This window comes from Ascidia mentula, chromosome 8 (genome assembly GCF_947561715.1).
Source record: "Ascidia mentula chromosome 8, kaAscMent1.1, whole genome shotgun sequence".
In the NCBI taxonomy this organism is placed as follows: domain Eukaryota; kingdom Metazoa; phylum Chordata; class Ascidiacea; order Phlebobranchia; family Ascidiidae; genus Ascidia; species Ascidia mentula.
Window position 1 is genome coordinate 17,231,932 of NC_138573.1, and position 25,064 is coordinate 17,256,995.

Genomic DNA, 25,064 nt, shown 5'->3' on the forward strand with positions numbered 1-25,064 from the left:
TATTGATCAAATCATGTTGTAAATTATTGTGTTTAGGTATTTTCCTTCCAGCATATGACACGTAACCACATCCTTGACTTGTTTAAATATAAAAAGGATTTTTGAAAATCTTAACATTATTGGGCGTGGGTCAAAATTTTTTCAACAGACCAGCATTTTTTGTAAACTTACTTGAAAACAAAATGTACGACATTTCTGAAAGTTTGATTGATATTTCATATCAACTTCTTCCACTATCATACGAAATTTTGATCAAAATCGTCAACGTTTTTTTTTCGTATGGTGTGTCTTAATGCCTGCAGATATTTTACAACTAATAAAAATATATTGGTATCTAGATGTTTTACCTCAAGTAACTATCACCAGCACAAAAGTCGAGGATTGGACAAAAGTTGGGCCCAAGCAGTGGCGAAAAAATGAAGTAAAGAAAACAATTGAGATTTTTTTGTTTTGAAATTGACTAAATGTCAGCAAAACTACAGCAAACAAACAATAAGGAATTATTCGTCCAAAGTCAAAGTCTCGAAAAGTGACAAGACAAGAAAAACAAACAAAACACATACTTTTATTTGCCCCTCTGCCTAACGAAACACAGTTTGACGAAAATAACTTTTCTTTTGTCGTACTTTCTGTAAATACGAAAAAACCCAACATTGAAATAACACATCCTCCAGTTAAATTAAGCACACAAACAAATAACAAACAACTGTGAGTTCAGACGAGACCGCAAATGGCGATTCAGACTGTAATACGCATGCATGAAACCTCGTAGAAAGACAATCGATGAGCTATTAGACATCCTTCTTTCAAATAATTCATTGATCCGACAAAGGCGACTTTATATTTGCATAGGAGTCAAAAACCAAACAATAAAAATTAAGGATTTGGGGGAAAAATAATTTAACTTCCTGTAAAAAATTAAGATTTAAAAAAAAAAATTAATAAAAATTAAGGATTTGTGCCGGAATGATAATTTAACTTCCTGTTACAAAGGCAGGTCTCTCTCTACTTTGGGATCAATCTAACATTTGTCTTGTTCGAAAATTCAACATTGGCGACGAGGATGCCTTTGAATTACAGCGGACGCACAGGTGCGATTTTGCTTGCTTTGGTCCGTCAACGGAATTGGGGGAGGGATTACGGGTCGCGTTTTACGACATTTGTCACCCCTCACAGCTTTAACGGAGCACGCAAAGCTCAAGTATTTCTCTCCAACCAGTCTTCAACGATCTACAAGCTTATTTCCAATCTTGCTGCTCAAAGTTCGCAGTCCACGCAAATTAACGAATTACGCATGGAAGAAATTGTTGCATTCATGAAGGACTAGTTTGGCCCGAAACGGTTTATTGTTTGTGAGTTCCAAATTTGGATTTACAATCATAGGAAGTCAGGCGAAACCATATAAGAATTGGCCGCTAGAATTCGCTAAGATGGATCCACTAGTTGAAGCACTGCGGACAAGATTCATTGTGGGCTCTGTTCAAGGTCAAGGATGACGAACTCAAGTTCGCAAGAGCGATACAAATTGCTGCGGAAACTGAAGATGTAGCCAAGCTGATTTTGGAACTGAAAAGGGAGTAATCTGTCAATAAGCTTAAGGAGGCAAGACCCCGAAGAACTTAATATTCCGGGATACTCCAATTGAACCGTTACAAGTGCCACAGGTGCGGAAAACCTGGACATTTTGCATCAACCTGTCATTATAAAGTGTAATTTTTAATTTCTTTCAAGGTGGAACTCGACACCGCTACAGGTGGTAACATTTTGTCAACAAACCAATCCCGGAGAACTTCCAACATCGATACGCGACGACAGTAATGTTGAAGATGAGCGTCTGGGAGATGGGAAACCTCGTGTACAAAACGAGGGTTCTCAATTTTCACACACGAGTATGACCGGGGTAATCCACGGCGGTCCTCTGTACCGTGGCAACAATCTTGTTGTTGAAATTGTGTGTTTTTTGTGCGGTTTTGCATTTTTTGTGCTGTGTTACAACATAATGATTTCGCACTCTGTGTTTAATTCGTACCCTGTGGTGTAATTGCATTTGCAGCATTCTTGTGCTGGAATGATTATGTGGTTGCGCACCACAACAGATTTCAAAGCACGTGTGTTGAGCAGTCGCAACGGTGATAATGTTGTACGGATCCCAGGTTGAATAACAGATTAGGCGAATTTATTGCGACCCACAACGGTAGATTCAGCAAATAATGACACGAAATTCCAATCGAAATCTATATTAGGTCACCCAATTGCAATGTGTATAAAAACTCTTTGGTTAACGTATCAACTAAAGCAGAAAGCTCATTATAAATGTAATGAACCATAATAAGTATAATTGTGTGGTTGCTCCAACAGAAGTCTAAACGGTGCAACATCGTCATGGGCCATATATAAGGATAGTGGGTGGGGTGACGTCATTTATCTGCGGTATCAGTTACAAACCTGTTTAAAGCTTTCCTTCCTGGTTCGTACTGATATTCACATCATACAGTAAATTAAACACTTCTCGGATGACTACTACACTTCCTCCATGGCAAAAATGCTCGTACATATGCTTTCCTCTTTACACAATTTAGCAACATGATCTAGTTGTTAGAAAATACCAGCGGACAACAAATGCTGACAGGACTGTGTTGCCTACACAAAAGATTAACAAGTATCTCATCACCATAACTACGTAACCAATTCCTTCTCTGTTTTTGACCATCGGAAAAAGTAAGCTGCAAAACCGTTGCATGTTCACGAACACTCCAGCTATCGTTTATGTCCGCGAGGTTTCGAATACGTTTGTAGAATGTATTTCAGTCAGAATTTTGATGCTGATGTCGTTCCTCGCTTAAGGACATCAAATCAAATTGTTTTTTTGTCAAAAACCTACTGCGCTAAAGAAAATTTAAAAGAGAATTTAAACACCGTACGAGCCGCGATGATATATAAAGGATATCAATCATATGATTTGGGTCATGCGACACATTTCCTGCGCCGGTTGTTTCCACGTTTGGTACATTTGGCATTATTTGCATCTAAGATATAGTGTTTATTATTTGCCCCTGTTCCAACAATACCTTTAGAATGTTTGCCTAATACTTTCAGCATGGCAGACCATTATATCATAGTTTACATGTTGTTCGCTTTGTTTACATTCAAACTTTCATCATTCGATAAACTTCATCGTTTCGTTTGTTGTTCGACTTTAAACATTCGCCAGGAAATTAAATTTTATCCAACGACAATAATTCGTGCTAACTTTGTCCATGTACCGTTTTTCACTTTTTTTTTACTTTGTATTTCAAGTCGCAGCAGCACAATTAGTAATATTTGTATTTGGTAAAGTCACTGTTTTGCTGCGCACCTACACCACGCGTTGATGTCCGAACGCATCACACCAAGCCAGTTACACACCCACATACAAATATCATTGGATACAGCAATGAGATACGAGTAGCTGCAGTTAAAAACAATGATTGTCACAGGTGTTACAAGCATGACTTTTCTTCTGATATGTTGGTTATGTTTTTGCGGGAATTTCTACAGCATGGTTGCAGGTATGTCAATAGTGTTTTCCTACTGGAACTGAAAGTAGCAATTACAAGTTTAAAAGGTTTAATCAAATACGCAAACCTTATTCCGTACAGCAAATGTTAACGTGACAATGTATCTTAAGGCAGGTCGCGTATAAGCCTACCTGCGTGGCAAATTTGCCATGCTTTTTTATTTGACGAATAGAATATGCGATTATGCGGAAGCCATATGAACACTGCACGTTGTCAACAGAAGCGAAAACTTACACATTCCAAGATAAAACAAGATTGTTATGACGCTTATCTACGTCAACGGTGATACATTTTGTAGTCAGGTTTGTCTCAATAGCCGTTGCCATGGATTCTAAAGTGTTTTTTTTGTTTTGTTGAATGTCATGCAAACCAACGATGATCAACATATACAGAAGAGATTTGTCGCCGTGATAGCACTACGATAGTTACCCATTGTGTTTAGAGTTGTTGTTACCATAGGGATTGCGCCGCAAGTAATAACGACCACGCAACGAAAATAAGCTAAGAACGTTTGGAATAATAGGATTGCCTTCCTTTTTCTTGAATTCTCACATATTTTAAGTGGAACACGTGTCTCTGCGATATACATATTTTAAGCAACATTTCGGTTAAACAAAAAAAAATCGTTTATATTTTGATTCTGATTTATGTCATGATAATTAAGTTATTGGACGTGATAATAAAAATATGAACTGATAAATCATTGATTGAATAATAATCATGGCACAAGTTTGATAAACATGATAAACCCAATTGAGCAAATAGTGCGCACGAAAACAGCTATTTATAAACAGAATATTTAACTCAGGAAATCCTGCCACCAGTTGTGTTGGTCGCTTCTACACTTTATCCGATCACGATCCATCAGGGGATCAGACATGGGACAAAGCAAATACAAAATGTGGTGAAAACAATGGAACACTTGCAAGTGTCCCGGATGCTGAAACACAAAACTATCTTGTTACCAAAGCACAGGAGAAGTGGGGACACGGTGGAACTATTTGTACGAGAATCAATTAAACATTGATGAAATATGTGTTAATATCCTTTTACTTAACAGACGCCTACTTGGGAAGTAAAAGGGAAACGAATGCATTAACTTTTCAGTGGCTTGATGGGAAACTGTTTGCTCAAAGACCGTCATCATCAGGTAAAAGAAGATACGTGCTTATGTTCTCCAATACAAATGATTATGTTTCTCAGAGTCATGGACAAATATCGGATACACGGCATGGTTGAACGGGATTGGAAGTGGTTGGTGTGTTGGACTTCAGAGGGAAAGAGGAAATTGGGGATGGAACACTGGAAGTTGTGGAAACGCAAATTATCACATATGTGAAAGCAAAGGTGGGTTTCTTAATTTTCCTCCAAAAAAGACTAATTTACCACACAATAACAAACCTTAGTAGACAATACCCATTTATTAACGCACTAAAACTGGCGTACTTTGGCAGGGGCAAGAGAAATCTCATTTAATCAATCAAGTTATTCAGCAAAGATTGGTGAATCAGTCACTATAAGTGGGAATATATCAGGATTCCATACAGAACCTCTCACAGTTACAGCAATTTACAACAACAACCAACGAATAACGCTCGAATATAATTACATTGGAACCAGTTTTAGTTACACAATAAACAGTGTAAACTCATCACATATTGGAAATATACAGATCGAACTTGTTGGAACTAGATCCAGTTGTAAATCTGTTGGATCCGTATCTGTGCAGTTACAAGGTATAATTAATATTACAATCACCCAAGATGCGACTTATAACAAAATCTTGTGAAATAGAATCTATTGATATTTCACTGAATAAAAGTGTAGTTGTGGCAAATTACGGAATACAACAAACCATCGTATGTGAAGCAAATGGTTATCTCAACCCATCTGTTCAGTGGGTCAGGTATGTACTAGTATTGTTTTTGCGACGATTACATATCAATAGGTCTACGTAATATTGTAACACTGTTTCTGGAACACAGGCATGAATTTACTAAAATATATGGCTTGTCATTTCTAAACACCTTTTTTTGAAGTCAGAAAAGTAGTCGAAAAAAACGTGTTTATAAATTTAATTAAACAACGTTATAACCGTCGTGTGTTAGTGGAATCACACAATGAAGATTGTTTTATTTGGTAGAAACGAATATTTGCGCAGCGATTAAATGTCAGTGCAATACAACAATATTTCGTTTATTTTCGCATGTCAGTTACTACTGTTAAATTTGTTCTTACTATCCTTGCCAACTTTCAACTTCTATCATGCCCATAAAACTTTTTTGATTAAAAACCAATCGAATAAAAATAATAACTAAATTAAAGTTATTTGATTCGCTATGCTGATCGCAACATTTAAATTAACAAAAAAGTTCTAGGATTTCTTCAAAAAAACACAATCAAGTTGTTTGTTATAGAAATAGTGATTCAGTATTAACATTGTCTTCTCGCAATATTTACCAAACAAAAACTCAACCAAACTCCTACGCTGGACGATCAAAGCTCTACGTAACAGTTCATGACGTTGCTGAATCAGGAAGTTACGTTTGTGAAGCTACAAACTGGAATGGAGCTGGAGAGAAGACGAAAAAATTACAAGTTAAAGGTTTGCGATTATTCATACTTATTTTAGTGAATTTGCATGAGAACAAAGCGGTTATACGGAAAATTATTTCAATCCATATTTTTAGTTCCAGCAAATATGTCAACGACTCATTCGAGCATTATTGTCAACTTTGGCCAAAAGGTTTCTGCTGATTGTGTTTCATTTGGATTTCCAAGACCTACTGTTACATGGAAAGGGTAAACATGGTGAAAACAATTAAAATATAGCATTGGTTTCTTGGATTAAATATTTACTACAGGGCCAATGGTGTACAAGTTTCCCAGCTTTCGACGTCTTTTGTATATCAAAACACTGTGACAAACTCAGGGTTTAAACATCAAGTGAGGTTGCATATTACCATGAATGACGTCACATTGTCGGGTGGATATAAATGTACAGCAAGTAGCGATGCTGGAAGCGCCTCCTCAACTATAACTGTTTATGGTATGTGTTGCTGCTTTTCCTGATTTGATGTTTTACGAATGATGTTCCAAGTTAACCTTGTTTGCCGTTGCGCAACCTGCCACTAAAACTAAAAATAAGGTGAAATCAACAAATTGCTGTGCAAGGGTCCTAAAAGCGGTTGTTTTGCAAAAAAATGTGGTTTGTGTGTTTAAATGTCGTAAATGATATCGCAGCCATCCGACTAATTCTGTTTTACTAGGCCTTTCAAACTAAACTGTTAATTTTTTTTTTTTTTTATATTTTTAAAGGAAAATGTAGCAAATTCCCAAAACTGTAATATAGTGTTATTATTACAAAAACTGCATTATTGTTTCAGTGCCAGCAAACATAATTGTCACTAAAAACTCTGTGAATGTGGAACACGGACAAAAGGAAATAGTTGATTGTACTTCGCATGGAAACCCTAAACCTGTTGTTAATTGGTACAGGTGAGATTAACTCTTAAAAAGTCGTTGATGACGTTGTTATTGTTACTATGTGACCAAAGGGAGGACAACCATCTGGCGAAAGTTGTTGAAATATTTAAATCCTTTAATTTTCTTCAAAAATATTTAAATCCTTTAATTGTCATTTAAAGGTGTTTGTAAATTTGTTTGAGGTTTTAATTACGTCTATTAAAAACGGTTTGAAAAATACACATTAAATCACATACAATTGTAGGTGCGGGTTGTGGCAATCGATGTTTATGGTCGGACAATATTTTTTCGAAGTGATGGGACTATTTTTTAACATATTTCGCATTTCGGTTTTGTGTTGCTTTAATTCGAATAGCTTACGAAAATCTGCACCTTTCTTTAACTATTACATTGTTTATTAAATTAGTTCGACACATGGTTAATATCTATACATATATATATTTATATATAACTAATACATTTTTACCTAATATTGATTTGGAATTAACATACTTTGTTGTCATAGGTTGTCCTCTGAGGTTAGATACGCATCGAGGTCGTCAATATACCAACAACTTTTACAACAAGGAACTAACCATCAAACAAACAGACTTCACATCACAGTAACTGATGTAATGCAAAGCGGAATTTACGAATGTCGTGTGGAAAATAACGTGGCTAATGGCAAAAATAGCAAGAAAATAACTGTAAAGGGTAAGACATGCGTGTATTACACTCGTTGTACCTTCTCGACACATGTTTAAACGCAGTTAAACCAAATATATCCCTCACAACGTCATCCATTGTTGTCGAAAGTTTGAAACAATATCAAGTGGATTGTGTTTCACATGGATTTCCCAAACCGACCGTTGTATGGAAAAGGTGATGTGTGCGATACAAGTAGCCTGTATAGTAGATTCTTTGTCGCTTGTTTTTATAAGATACGTATGATGCGAGATTGTTCATCGTCTGTCTTGGGTTTTACCGCCAAATGGTTGTCAGAATGTTTTTTTCTATTAGATTTAAACTATACTATAGTTATCAGACAAACCATTATTCAGAGATGGGTACCAAATTGGAGATTTATCGAGCGAACCTATTTACACGAGGCCAACTGAGGGTCAATATTCGCAACGAGTTCGCCTTTATCTAAAAATCGATGACGTCATACAATCTGGTTCGTATATTTGTCGTACGAGCAACGGCAATGAAAATGACATTACACTTCAAGTAAAAGGTAAATCATATAGGAATGCATTGTATACGCCAGAATGGTGCTGAGTCAGGTCAAACAGGCAAACAACATACACGATGCAGTGTGTTTGAAATATTATGGTTGGAAAAGTTTATGATGGTTTTAAACATGTTTAGTTGCAGCAAATATCTCCCTTACAAAAACTACCAAAGTTGCAAAGATTCCTGACGTCTTCACCATCACCTGTGTTTCGTATGGTTATCCTTTGCCAACGACCAACTGGATGCGGTAAGCAATATTGCATGACAAAGGCAATATCGTGATACTTGCAAGTCTTTTCCATTTTGAATTAAAAATTTAGATCAACATCTTTAATAAGTTCTTCCCCCACAAACACGATTTATCAAATAACAACAACCAGTAGTGAATATAAATCAACAGCTCAATTGAATTTTAACTTAAAATCAATCGAGGATGCTGGAGAATACAAATGTGTGGCTTCAAATGATAAAACGACAACAGCTAACTTTTCTGCATTGGGTTAGAAATTTTGACTTAATACTTAAACTGTGTTGTAATGTGTCGATATTTCCGTGTTTTAGTTAAAGCCAACATATCTTTGTCAACAAAGAAAGTCACTGTAAGTGAAGGGGAAACTGTTAATATCACTTGTACTTCGTTTGGGTATCACACCCCTGATGTTTACTGGACAAGGTTTTTTCCATTTAACTAATTTTTTATTGGAATCGCAAAGTAGTCATTGCAACCATACATCTCTTGTAGAAACTCGAAAAAAGTTTCATCCAATCCATCAGCTGGATTTTATCAAATAGTCGCTAGTATAAATGAATTTCAAAATACAAGTCAACTATTTTTCAACTATTCCACCCTTAGTGATAGCAGTGAATACATTTGCCAAGCTAACAATTCTGTTGAAGGCATATCGTTAGCTACAACAACAGTTGAAGGTATTTTTCAGAATTAAACTTGTTGTGGAGAAGCTAAACCAGTTTATTGCATGCAGTTGGTCCATATTTTGTTTCCTCTACCTCGCCAACAAGTTTTAGCCAATCACAAACTTACACGTGTACATTTGCTGGGATTCCACCACCTACTGTTTATTGGAATATCAACGACCAAATTATCGACCATCAAACAAAAACACCAACTAAGATTACAAACTTCCAACAACACAATCAGACACAGTCTCACTTGGTTATCTCAAGTTGTGTGGTATTTGGGCAAAACTCTGTAGTAGGTTGCTTCTCCAATAATTCAATTTCCTCGGCGAATGAAAGGTCAATGCATTTAAACAAAGGTCAGTTGTGATTTTTATACCTGTTGTTTTCTTCTATAACTATTTTCTGTTTTAGACATTAACATGCACATAGGTACGCTTTATACCATGAATGGTAACTTGAATTTCACTTCGGCCTTAAATCATTGTAGTATTTCTGGTGGGTTGTTGCCTGATGATAATTTTGTAAATCACACTGATTCATCATTTAACCTGGATACATGGCTTCAAGGTTTGTAAAAACAAATACTTGATAATATGTTTGTACAAAGTACGCATTTTTCTGACGTTTCAAGCAGTGAGAGAAAACGCCACAACCTCCACAGGAAGTTGTCTCTTCTATCAAACATCACCCAAAGATGTCACACACATTCCTTGCAATGAACAACGTCACTACGTGTGTATATATTCAGGTAGAGTTTATGTCAACAATGCAGAATTATTCCACAATCTACAAGCTTTCCTATCAGCGCTGAAAATCTCACAAACGAGCAAATGTTACAACGACCGGGTGACAGTTCAATGGGAAGATCTGACCAAATACAATGGATCGATAACTTACCTTGTAAGAGCAATGAACGAAAGTCACTCAATCAATGTCAGCAAAGTTTTCACCCAACCTTCAACAAGCAACCACATCTACACAACCACAATCGATCATCTGAAACCAGATATCTCATATAATATTTCGGTAAATACATGTGTATCATACGTATCATATCGTGCAATGCTAATACTAATGCATTTGCAATTGTTTAGGTTGAAATGTTTCCATATATTTGGAACTTGGAGGTTCCTACAACTACAGCCTTGACGTCAAGTGTGTTTCGTGACGTCACAGGTCAAATGTCAATCGATTCCGGTGTATGTAGTATTAAAGTTATGCTCCCTGAGAATGTGACCGACAAAGTCACCAAAGTGAAGGTAAATATGTTATGTGAATGAAATATTCACATAAATATTTGTTTTAACTGCAATTGTGACACTTCTGACACAATAAAACCGTAACCATTAAAAATCTGTCCACAGTTACGTTTTGCAATTGTACCAATCAGTGCAACCACACAAAACTTTAATTGGACCGAAAAAAGTTTTACATCCAACGAGTCAATACAGCACAGTGCTGTGATTGGTGAAAACAAACAACTCTTCGCTCAATTTCAACCAATTACAGAGTACTGCTTCAACACAGTTTTTGACGTATCTGGGGAATGTAGGATCGAAGTTATACGAGGTATGTGATATAAAGACGCTCAATGGCTTGTACACATGTATCTTTAAAACCAGACCACTGTCGTATAATAACATAGTCACATGATTGCCGTAGTGTTAAAGTTTGGAATGGCAGATTGCGATGATAACATTTTGGCGTTCGATGGCGAGATCACTTGATTAGACGGAAGGAGAATGCGTATATTATTCTTACTGGCGCAGTGTTGATAATGTATCTGTGAGTCTTGTGGCAGTTAAACCATGGTAGATAAATCGTTTCTTGAACCATGTTTGCATAACTCGGTGAACGCAACCACATTAACACTTGTACAAACAGTTACTATATATCAGCTGGTGTTTTGTTGTTACGCGCAACCTAACATAGCAACATACGTACTTCCGTGTTCTGGATCAAAATAGTAGGACGAGTCGATCCAAATATACTAGAAGAAATCCCACGTTGGTTGCCTGTAGGCTTCTATCCTACATCTCATGAGCTAACACAGACTACTCACTGTTTTTACCATATGTGGTGTTGGCGTTGTGTTAACGCTTACGTCATAGTTAAGCGCATGCTGGAAGTGGGCAATATTGAGTCGTCACAAGCAAACATTGATTGTGTGTTGTCCCGGCCGGGCATGGCATGATTTTGCTAACTTTATTGCCATGGACACCTGCTAACGTTTTCGTGTGCCGAGAAGGTTACATAAAATAGCAGTTTACAAAATAGGTTCCTCCGATATCACGTTCATACTCTTCCGTCGTGATATGTATTTGGATGTAATTAGGCGAATTCATCTTGTGTGATATTTACTTTATAGTTTCAGTGCCACCGTCTTCTCTCGCTTCCGCAATTGCTGGGACAACAGTACCTTTATTTCTTCTGGTTGTTTTGATTGTGGCGGGAGTGTTCTACAGGTAATGTACTATGCCCGTACTTTTGCAAAACATGTATTACAAACGTAACTAATCACATAGAGATCGTATACGGAAATGGATTCCATCAAAAACGCCAGCTGTCCCGAAAAGACGCAAACTTTCTCGTAAAGGTCAGTTATTCACAAGTTGTTGCGATAGAGTAAGCAACCTTCCTTGACAAATAAAGTTCAGTAAAACCCAGCATGACTTTAACACCTACGTCTTACTTACATTCCACTAGATGATGATCACGTGCAAGAAGAAACTACAATGATTTCAAAAGTTTTTCTTGAGGAATTCTTCACTGACAGCATGGGAAAGGATCATGAAGGTTTAAAAGATCAATTTAAGGTAAATAATACTGTGAAAATGTGATCTAACAAAGACCTTCTATAACATTGTATCTCTCGACCCCTCATGTTCGACTGTAACATTTTGATAGTTTGTTACAACATGAAAAACTCTCATGAAAGCGTATTTTGTGACAGAGTACAATTAAATGTTGTGTTTTGTGTCAAGGTTATTCTTTGCGTACCATCATGTTTGGCGTGGTACCCAAAGAGATGTCCTGGCATAATGGACTGATAATATTGCTATGGATTTGAAATAAGTCTATTATATTCATTGTTTCCTACACCATTTTCTTCAGAACATCAAAACTGAATCGCAAAACTTCTGCACTGTATATGATGACGCCACAGCCAAGGAAAATCCGAGCAGAAATCGATACAAGAATATTATCCCGTGTAAGTACGAAAGGGTTTAAAAATCGATATACGTGAGGTGTGTTTAGGTTTTCCTGGCACACACTGAACAATATGAGTGCCTTGGTTTAATTTAGGCAGCCGACAAAATTGTGTTTTGAAAAAAAAGCAATAGAGTCAATAGAAATAAAACGGCTAAAAAATCTTTTCCAAGCCAAGACGCAATATTAATTTGAAAAGTTTCTACACGTAGTAAAATGCCAGCAAGATATACGTTTTTACTATTTCCACAGACGACCACACCAGAGTGATTCTAAACAGCGAGGATGCAAGTGGAAACCATTACGTTAACGCTTCCTTTATCAACGTACGTAATACAAATAACATAAAACATTCAAGTAACCTTCCAGAGTACAACTCCAAGTTTCTCAGCAACCTGTACATTTCTGTATTCCAGGGTTTCAAGCAACCGTACAAGTGGATTGCAACCCAAGGGCCGCTCCATAAAACTGTGGATGATTTCTGGACGATGGTTTGGGAACAGAACGTCCAAGTAATTGTAATGCTTGCCAATCTCCAAGAGAAGGGAAAGGTTCGGTTAAAACTGTTAAATTTTTCCGCACAAAAGTGTGAACAACAATATTATTTGTTCTTAGTCCAAGTGCGCCCTCTACTGGCCCGAAAATGGAAATCGGTGTAGAAACTTAACACGAGTTAAAGTCAAACTATATGACGTCATCAATAAAGGTAGTTTCGTCATCAGGACATTGACTGTCCAGGAAGTGAATAGCACTTATATATCGGTAAGTAATTTGCGTAACTTGATGTTTTCAAAAACGTTCTGAGTATCATTCACAGGAACCACGCACTGTGACGCAATATCACTTCACTGCTTGGCCCGACCACGGAGTTCCACAAACTACCACTGGTTTGCTCAGATTTTCTAAAGAAGTTAAAACCCACTTGGCTGAGGTGCAACAATCCCTAAATGTTGAAGTTCCTACAATTGTTCATTGCAGGTATAAAAAATACCCTAAATAAAGTCACGGTTCATTTGACGTCACAGGCTAAACTTTTTGCTTCTAGTGCCGGAGCTGGAAGAACAGGAACCTTCATTGGCTTCGATAATTTATTGGATGAATTGAGTGTAACTGGTTCGGTTGATGTGTTTAAGACAGTTTGTAATATGAGGCAGCAAAGAATGGAAATGGTGCAAACCCCCGTTAGTATTTTACAGCAATAAGAAATACAATACTAAAAGCAGTTAAGGATTTACTCGAGTAAAATATTTTAGGAACAATATATCTTACTTCACAAACTTCTGGCTGAAACGGTGGCTTTTAATGAAACTGATTCAGATTTCTTTCAACTTAACCAAAAACTTCTTCAAACTCAAAGGTTGGATCAAAGTTTTTGTAATATAGTGTTAAACAAACGTACATAAATATTGACACTTTCCCTTAGATTTCCTCAAGCAAACGATATCAGCAAGGAATTTAGTGACCTGATTAAATTTTCAGATGATGGAAAATCTTTCCCAGTAACTGTTGACCGTCTTACAACTGTGTCCTGTAAATATAGGTTTGAAGTAGATTTGTTCTGTTTACAAATTTTAAACATTATTTAGATAAAGCCGAGCCCAATGCAGGAAAAAAACAAAAAAGCGGAGTCTTTAAAATTGAGGTTTGTATTTGTTTTAAAAAAGCGGAAAAAAATCCACGCATTCAGAAGCAAAATATTGTATGTTCAGTCATACGATCCAGGTAATAATTTGCTGCTTGGTGTTGAACCAAATTTGAAGGAAATGGAAGATTTCTTGAGCGCTTTGATATTGAATAACACAGGATTTATTGTTCAACTGGAGAAAAACAAGGTGATAAAAAAATTTGGGAGTTAGTTTTTCGAAGAATCTAATTGATATTTGTTTTAGAAAAACCCAATTTGGCCGGATCTGATGAACAGAAAAAAGGTTCACGGAATATTTTCATTAAAACTCGTTGAAGAAACAAATCACGGGACGGTGAAAGAGACAAAAATAAGTGTTGACAACGAAAGAAGTCAACAACAGGTTTGGAAGGTTTTTAACGCAGCAAATAACCAATATTCATTGCCACGTTTATTACAGAATGACGTGGTGCTGGTTGAAAATGCCAACGGTGATCCTGAAAACGACGCGGAATTCATAGAACTGATTGTACGAGTTGGTTTTCTCCGCCAAGCGACCTATGCTAAGAGCATTCTAACCATCTCAAGGTATAAGTTTTGCGTTTCAGATAACGATTGGTAATCTTGTCAGACGATCGATTGAAAACCTACACAGAATTCGTGACTAGAATAACCTGATCCTGGAATGTTAAAAAATAGTTTTCCATTTGTTTTTTTGCTGTTTAAACAAGTTTTTTTAAGGGACGGACATTCGAAGTCGGTCATATTTGGTGCAGTCTGGAACCTTCTGTGTCGTCATAATGTCGAGAAGAAGTTTGATGTTTTTCGAGCTGTCAAGGATGTCTTGAGTTTTCTTCCTAAAACTACACTTACCCTGGTAAGATTCTGTATGTATGTAAAACGTGCTTCCCAGATCACGCTTGAAGTTTCCATGGGACGGGATTTAATAACCGTGGTTATGTTTCCCTAACCTTCTTCAGTCGTGTACAACTTGGATATTTTGAACAGTTTTCGCGCACCACTCCTATCTGGGAAGTCTATTTAACGAATATCAACGTAACACTTAAAGTTCTTCGTTTGCCGATTGCAGTACGCGAATGCCATAAATTGTTATCAAACAAAAAACTTATAAACGCTTCTCGAAATGCAACTCTGAACTAATTTATTTTGTCTTTGTTTAAACGAATACATTATCCCCGTGCTTTCATAAACCAACTTACCTGTGTTTTTTATTGCAGAATGAATACCAATCTTGCTACACATTGATCAAAAGCTACGTCGACAATTACGGGGCTTAATATGCTATAATGTTTTTTGTTGGCTTGTGTGAAGCAACTCCAGTTCAATCCGACTAATAGGAAAATCAACCTGGCTACAAAATATGAAACATTAGCAACAAAAACGACAAACATGTTTACTTGGCCACCAGTTCTCTGTGTAAAAGCCCAATCTTTCGGAGCAATTGCTTGTAACCAAGAAAACATTGGCAATAATTTTTTATTAATTTTGTTTTGTATTTTATAATTGTATTTTACAGGCATTGCATATTTACTGTGATTTTTGCATCAAAATTTTTCATAAGTATTTGATTAACGACGCGAAATTCTGTTGTAAAGCCACGTGGATTAGTTGTTTTGTATCTCAGTGCGTTGTGTTTCTATTTACTCGTGTCGGTCGTGCATATTTTTCGGTGAAATTTCTCCCATGCTGTATAGTTTCAAGCAGTATTAGCAGTCCAAAGTACAGTAGCATAGATGCCCTTGCTCTCATTTGTAGTCCGGTTTGTCGCCGAGCATAATCTTACGTGTTGTGGCGCGGTGCCAACGACGCTCATAATCAAAGGAATTTATGACATATCGTTTGCTTGCTATAGACTTGATTCGCAATGTAATGAGGGCAAACGATTCAAAAATGAATGCAGTTAACGGGACTTTCGCATTGTGAAAGCACAAGGAAAGGGTTCCTGTTGTTACAAAACAATTATGGAAGATTGCTGTCTGAAAGATTTGCAGTTAACATAAATTCTTTGGGTTTTAAATGTCGCTAACATACAAAAAACGTAATCTATTGAACCGTGTATGGTCGTCATTGCCCACACTCAAGAATAAACACTACACTGTTACGTAACAGGAAACATTGGCGCAACACTTCGAAGTCCAATCCAAATGTTCAATTACTTGGTTTGTACATAAGATTGCATCAATATCCATTGCGTTCGTTGTTGTCAATAACTTGGTGTTTGTCTTCACACGCCTTTAACCTATACCTTCTGTTGAATCAATCGAATACCAAAGAGCAATTCTTTATGACTGAAAACAACTTGATGAACGAAGTCACAGTGTTTGTGTGTGGTGCAGGTAACGGACATGCCACGCATCTGGATACAAATCTGCACATAGGTGTATCAAATGCACTGGTTCCTCCAGACAATAAATGAAAACCTATACAATGGAAGTTTCTGATAGGAGTTTGTGTTTGATAGTTTGGTTGTGTATAAGCGGAAGTTTTAATGGAAACGTATTAGGTATGTATGTGTTGGTATATTTTTGATGATGTTTGCAAATTACCTGGTTTTCGTCAAAAATATGAAACATAATACTAAATTAAATTTTTGAAAACGTTGTTACATGTAGTGATGGTTTTGAACACCTTATCTGGAATCTGAAGTGATAATATTGCCGCGTTGATATTGTTTTCGATAAATACAAAATGCCAAACTTAACAAAACAAACACTTGTAATACCGGGAAGTTTATGATTGGTTTAAATCAGGAACAACTGCAACCAGTTGTGTTGGTCGCTTCTACACTTTATCCGATTACGATTCATCGACTTTTACTTAACAGATGCCTACTTGGGAAGTAAAAGGGAAACGAATGCATTAACTTTTCAGTGGCTTGATGAGCACAAAGGTTTGAAGTGTCAATTTGAGGTAAAGGCAGTTGAGGTCTTATGTATAACAAAGTTTTTGTTTGAGTTCACAGTTGGACAGAAACCGTTACAAGAATATTATCCCATGTAAGTCATTTAATTTCGCGTTTTTAAACTTGGTGTTGTGAGCTGAAAAAATCTGTGCACTAACTCACATACTATCTTTAGATCAACACAACCGGGTGATTATTGGTGGTGGCGATGAAAAGGGAAACCAATATATCAATGCATCCCACATAAATGTATACTTGATATAAATATGCCAAATCTAGTATTACGAAACAACAGGAACGTTTTCTGCACTTTTAGGGTTTTAGGAAACCGAAGAAGTGGATTGCTGCCCAAGGACCGATCCCAAAAACCGTACATGATTTTTGGACGATGGTTTGGGAACAGAATGTCCGAGTTATCGTGATGCTCACACACATTTACGAAATGGAAAAGGTTTTCTTCGCTATAACATTTATAAATTTAAATAAAGCAATAATAAAAATCTCATTATTAGTCTAAATGCGCGCTGTATTGGCCGGAAAATATTGAACAATGCACAAACCACAGACAGATAAAAGTAAGGCTTATTGATGTTATCAATCGAGGCAGCTTTGTCATCAGGAAAATGATCATTAAAGAGTTAAACAACGCATATTTATGGGTAAGTGTTGCATGAATTTTCCTTTTTGAAAAAATGAAGTTTACTGCAAACGATGTTTATCAGGAACAACGCCATGTGACGCAATATCACCTTACTGCTTGGCCCGACCACGGAGTTCCACAAACTACCACCGGTTTGCTCAGTTTTTACAAGAACGTTGAAATACACTTAGACGAGGTGCAAAGGACCTTAAATATTCGAGTGCCTACCGTTGTACATTGCAGGTAAGATAATGCTAGTTTTCAAAACAATTTGAGCAAAACTTCACTTTCGTTGTTCGCAGTAATGGTGCTGGAAGAACAGGAACGTTTATTGCTTTTGACTACTTAATCAAGGAATTAAGTGAAACTGGTTCGGTTGATGTGTTTAAGACAGTTTGTAACATGAGGCAGCAAAGAATGGAAATGGTGCAAACTCCAGTGAGTAAATGTTGCTGAAGTGCAAAATAGTTGTCCCTTGTAAAAGGTTGACTATATTTCAGGGAATATATCTTTTTGCATAAACTTCTTGCTGATGTTGTGACTCCAAATGAGACTGATCCAGATCAAGAATATCTGCAGAACCAAAAGTTGTTTAATGAATATTTATGTACTTCGATCGTATGACTAGTCATATTTTGCAGATTTAATGCAAATGACAGCAATGACGTTAATCCAGTGTACAATAATGTGGAAATTACTTCAGTGATGGTTAAAAGTCTACCATCTGTTTTATGTGAATATACATGGTTTTACATTTTGATTGGTTTTATATCTTGGTTCTGTTTCAAATGTCAATATACAATAACAAGTGAAGAAACAAAAATTGAATGAAAATGAAAATGTGGCGTTCCAGGAACAAAGTTCTTCTTTTCTAGTTACGTTTTCCCAATTAATTATGCGGCCCTTCTTCCAAATGTTTGACTGTTAATTTTAGCTATGTACAAAATGATTACGCACCGTGCAGGAATGAGCTATCAGTTACTCCATTGTATATAAATGCTCCAAGTATATGACTCTAAATAGCTCTAATGACTACTGTTTTGCTTGATTGCTGTAAATGTGTGATACTTCAACAAAAATATTAACAAATAGTGTATTTGCAGTAATTTATCGATAAAAAGTATCTAATGGAGACTATATTTCTCATCTTTCTACAAACCAGCGGTTTCTTTTCACCCGATACATATTCTCGTCGCCGATTCATGAAGTTTTGTTCCTTTTGCTCTGTATCGACATTTTTCGGTTGATACAAACAGAAAACCCCCTTATTTACGACTTTTTCGTTCAAATTTCAGTGGATCTGTTTCTTCGACCATGTATAGTTTTTTTTTTTTTCGTGTTGTTTAAATCATGATATAATGACAATATTGCTGAAATATTGCATTAAATTATTATGTTTTCGTATTTTCCATCCAGCATAAAACATATAATCACATCCTTGACTTGTTTAAAGTTAAACGTTTTTTTTTTAAATCATCACATTTTTGGACGTGGATCAAAATTTTTTCCAACCGAACAGCATTTTTTTAACGTACCTGGAAACACAACGTACGACGTTTCTGAAAGTTTGATTGATATTTCATATCAACCTCTTCTAATATCATGCGAAATTTTGATCCAAATCTTCAACGTTTTTTTTTCTTTTTGTGTGTCCTGCAGATATCTTACAACTAATAAAACATAATATTGATACCTGGATGTTTTACCTCAGGTAACTATCACCAGCACAACAGTCGAAGATTGGACAAAAGTTGGGCCCAAGCAGTGGCGAAAATCCGTTTAAATTTATAAGGGGGGACAATCATGAAGTAAAGAAAACAATTGAGATTTTTTTGTTTTGAAAGTGATGTCAGCAAAACTACAGCACACACAAAAAAACATAATTATAGGCCTATTCGCCAATCATTGTCTTCAAAAAAAAACATGACCAAAATTATTCTTTTGTTCTCCTTGTGGTAAATAAAATAAACGCGCTAGATGCTCAATATCTTGCTCATGGTCTATATTCAAACAGTAAAGGCATACATTTGATTGTGTATTGTTGAAAACGATGAAACAATAATGCCATAAAAGGTTATCGAGCCAGACATACATGTAAAGTTTATTTCCTAGCCGGTTGCAATGGGAGGTAATGTGTTACGACAGGTTGTACAGGACGGTAGGTGGACGCCCTGTCGTACTGACCAAAGCAATACACACCAAAATATCAATAAATTTCTTGTAAATACATTAGTCGAGTGGTTTACTACCATCATGTCTTGATCCAACCGAAAGTACGCGAATCACTACTGGAAAGCAAAATCAGACCTAAAGAAGTATTTGGATGGTTTGCTCGTGCTTTCACGCCTAATAGCTAAATGTTAAAACATTGTTAGCTATAGCACTACACAACTTGTTGGGACGAATTTTACAAAATTTTGTTTTGGTTAAATATACATAAAAAACGGTGATATTGTTTTGCGGATTTCCGGTTGAAAAAACTGATTAGGCGAATTTACTGCGATCCACAACGGTAGATTCAGCAAATATTGACACCAAATTCCTGACAAAATTTATATAGGTCTCCAACCAAACGACCAAACCAGAAACTTCATGAAAATGACCAGGTTAAATGTTGCAACGTAGTCACAGACCATAAATAAGGCTCGTGGGAGGAGTGACGTAATTTATCTGTGGTATCAGCAACAATGTGACGTCATGCACCCACCTGTCAAAAACATTCCTTCGTGGTTCCTGCTGCTGTTCAAACCCGCACCATGTTACCTATCCGCACAAAAGATTTTCATATCCGTACAAATGCGGGTGGTCCCACAGGTGAAAAGCATTTACAGTAAATTAAACACTTCCCCCAGGCCAAAGACGCACATACACATGCTTTCCTCTTTGTGCAATTTAACAACATGAACTAGTTGTTTGCAAATACCAGCGGACAACATATGCTGATGGGACTGTGTGGCTTACATAAATATTAACAAGTATCTCATCACCATAACTACGTAACCAGTTCCTACTCAGTTTTTGACCATCTTCAAAAGTAAGCTGCAAAAACAGCTGCATGTTCACATGAAACCTCCAGCTATCAATAATGTCGGCAAGATTTCAGACACGTTTGTAGAATGTATTTCAGTGAGCATTTTGATGCTGATCTCGTTCCTCGTTTAATGGCATTAAATCAAATCGTTTTTTGGATCGAAAATCTGCTGCGCTGATGAAAAACTAAACGCGAAAATACAAAACATATGAATATCACACCGATAAAAATATTGGGCATGTGATTTGTCCCTTCAAAGGGTCATACGACCCATTTTCTGCACCGGTTGTTACCACATGTGGTACATTTGGTGTTATTTGCATATAAGTAGTGTTTATTATTTGCCCTGTTCCAACAATATCTTCAGAATGTTTGCCTTATTCCTTCAGCATGGCAAACCATTATATCATATGATAAGCAAAGTGGGGCCAATAATATGAATTGCTGCAGACAAATGGCCACTGTTTCGCCCTAAAAGGTATCATCGGTGCAGCTGGTGTGACTATCAGACTCTGCTGACCAAACGGCCAAGCAAAGACTTCCACTATACAATCACCGTCATCCGTTGGGCACCAAACTAGGTGCAACCTAACGGAAAAAGTAAGGTGGAAACACTATGACCAAGCAAAGCTCAACCAATAGTGCCGTCAGGCCCCGTGTCACAATAATCATATGATAAGCAATGCGGAGCCATTAATATGAATTGTGTATAAGCTGCAGACAGATGGCCACTGTTTCGACCTACAATGTCTCATCAGTCACCCCAACTGCACTGATGAGACCTTGTTTTATTTTGTATTTCAAGTCGCAGCAGCACAACTGGTAAGGTTTGTATTTGGTAAAGTCACCGTATTGCTGCGCACCTACACCACGCGTTGATGTCCGAACGCATCACACCAAGCCAGTTACACACCCACATACAAATATTATTGCATACTGCAATGATATACAAGTAGCTGCAGTTAAACAGTAATGATTGTCACAGGTGTTTCAAGTATGTCTTTTCTTCTGATATGTTTGTTATGTTTATGTGGGAATTTCTGCAGCATGGTTGCAGGTATGTAAATAAGGTTTACCTATTGGAACTGAATGTAGCAATTACAAGTTTAAAAGGTTTAATCAATTGCGCAAATCTTATTCCGAAAAGCCGTTGCCATGGATTCTAAAAAAGAGTTTGTTTGTTTTGTTGACACATGCAACGTCAATCTAACAACTGATAAACAATGATAAACGTATATAAAAGCGATTCGTGCACCGTGATAGCGCTACGAAAGCTTGTATTCTTAAATATTTTAAGACGAGCACAGGGCTCTACGTCTAACACATTTAAAGAAACATTTCGTTTAAAACAAAACAAAAAACGTTTATATTTTAAGCAATGAAGCGAATTGCATGATTCTGATTAAAGTTAACAATTATTAAGTTATTCCAGGTGATAATATAAATATGATTTGGCAAGTCATTAAAAGAGTAATAATCATGACACATGTAATAAACCCATGAAAACACAATACACCCAATCGAGCAAACATTCCGCACGAAAACAGCTTTTTATGCAAACAGTGCGCACGAAAACAGCACTATAATGTTTTAAGGGAATCCCGCTACAAGTTGTGTTGGTCGCTTCTACACTTTATCGGATTACGATTCATCGGGTCCAACATGGAATAACGCAAATACAAAATGTGGTGAAAATAATGGAACACTAGCAAGTGTCCCGGATGCTGAAACACAAAACTATCTTGTTACCAAAGCACAGGAGAAGTGGGGACACGTCGGTGGAACTATTTGTACGAGAATCATTTAAACATTGATGAAATATGTGTTAATATCATTTTTCTCAACAGACGCCTACCTGGGAAGTAAAAGGGAACCAAATACATTAACTTTTCAGTGGCTTGATGAGAAAGTGTTTGCTCAAAGATCATCATTATCATCAGGTGAAATAAGATACGTGCTCATGTTTTCAAATATATATCATTATTTATCTCAGCTCAATGGACAAATATCGGATACACAGCATGGTTGAACGGGGAGGTTGGAAGTGGTTTGTGTGTTGGACTTGAGAGGGGTGGAGGAAATTGGGGATGGAATGCTGGAAGTTGTGATCACGCACTCTACTACATATGTGAAAACAAAGGTGATTTCCTAATTTTTCTTCAGAAAAATATTTATTTCACAAAATGACAAACCTTATTAGGTTATTAAATATAGTTCCTATTCAAAAAGCAATGTATTTCGTGTACATTAACGTTGCAAAACTGGCGAACGTTGGTAGGGGCAAGAGAAATCTCATTTGATCAATCAAGTTATTCATCAAAGATTGGTGACTCAGTCACTATAAGTGGGAAAATATCCGGATTCCATACAGAACCTCTCACAGTTACAGCAATTTACAACAACATCCAACGAGTAACGCTCGAATATAATTACATTGGAACCAGTTTTAGTTACACAATAAACAGTGTAACCTCATCACATATTGGAAATATACAGATTGAACTTGTTGGAACTAACTCCAGTTGTAAAACTGTTGGATCCGTATCTCTGCAGTCACAAGGTATGGCCAAAATTTCAATCACGTAAATTTGATTTGTAACATAATCTTATGTATTAGAGTCTATTCATATTTCACTGGATAAAAATGAAGTTGTGGCAAATTACGGAACACAACAAACAATCGTATGTGAAGCAAATGGTTATCTCAACCCATCTGTCCAGTGGGTCAGGTGAGTGAAGATAGGAATATATTCGCAGCAATAGAATGTTCGTGGAATATAGTATAGCACAGTAATTCCCAACCTTTTGGTGGTTGCGTACCACTTGGAGGTAAAACAATTCCGACGCGTAACACCTAGTTGAGTGTTATAAAGTAACCTAGGGCGAACTTCATCCGAAAATCCCGCGTATCACCTGGAATGACTTCGCGTATCACTGGTGGTACTTGTACCACCCGGTTGGAAAACACTGATATAACATGTGTGTTTGTGGTTTAACACGTTGACGCAATAAAAATTAACTCAAAAGGAAAAAGTTTACCTAATGAAATTGTTTGTTATAGAAATAGTGTTTCAGTATTAACATCGTCTTCTCGCAATATTTACCAAACAACAACTCAACCAAACTCCTACGCTGGACAGTCAACTCTGTACGTAACAGTCCATGACGTTTCCGAAGCAGGAAGTTACGTTTGTGAAGCTACAAACTGGAATAGAGCTGGAGAGAAGATGAAAACATTACAAGTTAAAGGTTTGCAATTCTTCACACATATTTTGATCTAGTTGAATTTTTATATGACTTTACATGAGAACAGAGCTGTTTTTGAGGAAAATTATTGCAATTCATATTTTTAGTTCCGGCAAATATATCAACGACTCATTCGAGCATTATTGTTAACTTTGGACAAAAGGCTTCAGTTCATTGTGTTTCATTTGGATTTCCAAGACCTACTGTTACATGGAAAGGGTAAACATGCTAAAAAACAAATATAATCTTGATTTCTTAAATTAAGTTTACTGCAGGGCCAGTGGTGCACAAGTTACCCAGCTTTCGACGTCTTCTGTATATCAAACCACTGTAACAGACTCAGGGTTTAAACATCAAGCGAGGTTGCATATCACTATGAATGACGTCATATGGTCTGGTGGATATAAATGTGCAGCAAGTAACGATGTTGGAAGCGCCTCCTCGACTATGACTGTTTATGGTACGTGTTGCTACATTTCCAGATTTGCTGTTTCACGAATAGTGATGTTTCAAGTTAACCTTTGCTTGCCGAAGCACAACCTTCCACTATAACTAAACATAAGGTAAAATCTGAAGCAAACAACTAAAAAAAGGAAGCAAGTAAATTTTTGGTGCAGAAATGATGCAGAAAGGTCCTAAAAGCGAGTCATTTTCAAACTGTTTGTGTATTTTCATGCCGTAAATAAAACCGCGGCTGTATGATAAATCACAGTCTATTACCCGGCCTAGCGCTGTAAATCAGCCAATATTCCGGGTCTCGTTACGCAACAACACTACTCACGCGACATGTTGTATTTCTCGTTTTTATACATACACAATCATTGTCTAGTCAGGCGATATATTGAAAGTTAGTATTTTGTAGGCATTAATTTTCCTCATAAACTTAACTGTAAATTGTTTTCTTTTGTCAAAGAAAATTCAACAAATCTCCCAAAATAGTGATATGATTTTGTCATTACTAAAATTGCAGTATTGTTTCAGTGCCAAAATTCAGCAGTCCCCCACAAGTAGTAATATAATTTTGTTAATTGCATTATTGCTTCAGTGCCAGCAAACATAATTGTTACAAAAAACTCTGTGAATTTGGAACACGGACAAAAGGAAATAGTTGAATGTACTTCGCATGGAAACCCCAAACCAGTTGTTAATTGGTACAGGTGAGATCAATTCTTCAAAAGGCGTTTTTGATCTCGTCGTAATTTTACAGATGG

At 36.7% G+C, this 25,064-nt stretch overlaps 2 protein-coding genes and 1 long non-coding RNA gene across 3 annotated transcripts; all 3 read left to right on the top strand.

The window, feature by feature from the left end:
- Positions 1-1,063: 1,063 nt before the first annotated feature.
- On the top strand, positions 1,064-15,766 carry LOC145912131 (uncharacterized). Its single transcript, XM_082999547.1, has 43 exons — positions 1,064-1,201; positions 1,486-1,577; positions 1,732-1,951; positions 2,054-2,153; positions 4,366-4,560; positions 4,618-4,707; positions 4,761-4,904; positions 5,012-5,293; positions 5,352-5,463; positions 5,975-6,162; positions 6,248-6,359; positions 6,422-6,606; positions 6,944-7,055; positions 7,549-7,736; positions 7,793-7,904; positions 8,084-8,259; positions 8,394-8,505; positions 8,579-8,757; positions 8,820-8,931; positions 9,001-9,185; positions 9,242-9,535; positions 9,591-9,746; positions 9,811-9,927; positions 9,985-10,205; positions 10,274-10,438; positions 10,544-10,748; positions 11,548-11,644; positions 11,705-11,775; positions 11,886-11,995; positions 12,294-12,390; positions 12,642-12,715; positions 12,806-12,940; positions 13,005-13,151; positions 13,207-13,367; positions 13,435-13,570; positions 13,643-13,746; positions 13,813-13,919; positions 13,976-14,031; positions 14,099-14,221; positions 14,279-14,416; positions 14,474-14,601; positions 14,755-14,890; positions 15,252-15,766. Exons 1-43 carry the CDS (start codon positions 1,064-1,066, stop codon positions 15,309-15,311), a joined length of 6,072 nt encoding a protein of 2,023 aa, XP_082855673.1. The 3' UTR covers positions 15,312-15,766.
- Positions 15,767-16,461: 695 nt separating this feature from the next.
- Positions 16,462-18,032, top strand: LOC145912133 (receptor-type tyrosine-protein phosphatase alpha-like). The gene is made up of 7 exons (XM_082999548.1): positions 16,462-16,537; positions 16,859-16,924; positions 17,112-17,185; positions 17,253-17,387; positions 17,449-17,595; positions 17,659-17,819; positions 17,879-18,032. The coding sequence occupies exons 1-7, from the start codon at positions 16,462-16,464 to the stop codon at positions 18,030-18,032; spliced, it is 813 nt and encodes a 270-aa protein (XP_082855674.1).
- A 4,299-nt stretch (positions 18,033-22,331) lies between these two features.
- Positions 22,332-22,654, top strand: LOC145910311 (uncharacterized). Its single transcript, XR_014403201.1, has 3 exons — positions 22,332-22,397; positions 22,455-22,547; positions 22,601-22,654. It is a non-coding gene; the product is annotated as an uncharacterized LOC145910311 (long non-coding RNA).
- The last annotated feature ends 2,410 nt before the right edge of the window (positions 22,655-25,064 follow it).

Coding starts and splice junctions, on each gene's coding strand:
- LOC145912131 (XM_082999547.1), top strand. CDS start 1,064: ATGCCTTTGAATTACAGCGGACGCACAGGTGCGATTTTGCTTGCTTTG. Junction 7,905..8,083: donor CCGACCGTTGTATGGAAAAG/GTGATGTGTGCG, acceptor ACCATTATTCAG/AGATGGGTACCAAATTGGAG. Junction 9,747..9,810: donor CCTGGATACATGGCTTCAAG/GTTTGTAAAAAC, acceptor TGACGTTTCAAG/CAGTGAGAGAAAACGCCACA.
- LOC145912133 (XM_082999548.1), top strand. CDS start 16,462: ATGGAAGTTTCTGATAGGAGTTTGTGTTTGATAGTTTGGTTGTGTATA. Junction 16,538..16,858: donor TTTTAATGGAAACGTATTAG/GTATGTATGTGT, acceptor TTTACTTAACAG/ATGCCTACTTGGGAAGTAAA. Junction 17,596..17,658: donor TAAACAACGCATATTTATGG/GTAAGTGTTGCA, acceptor GATGTTTATCAG/GAACAACGCCATGTGACGCA.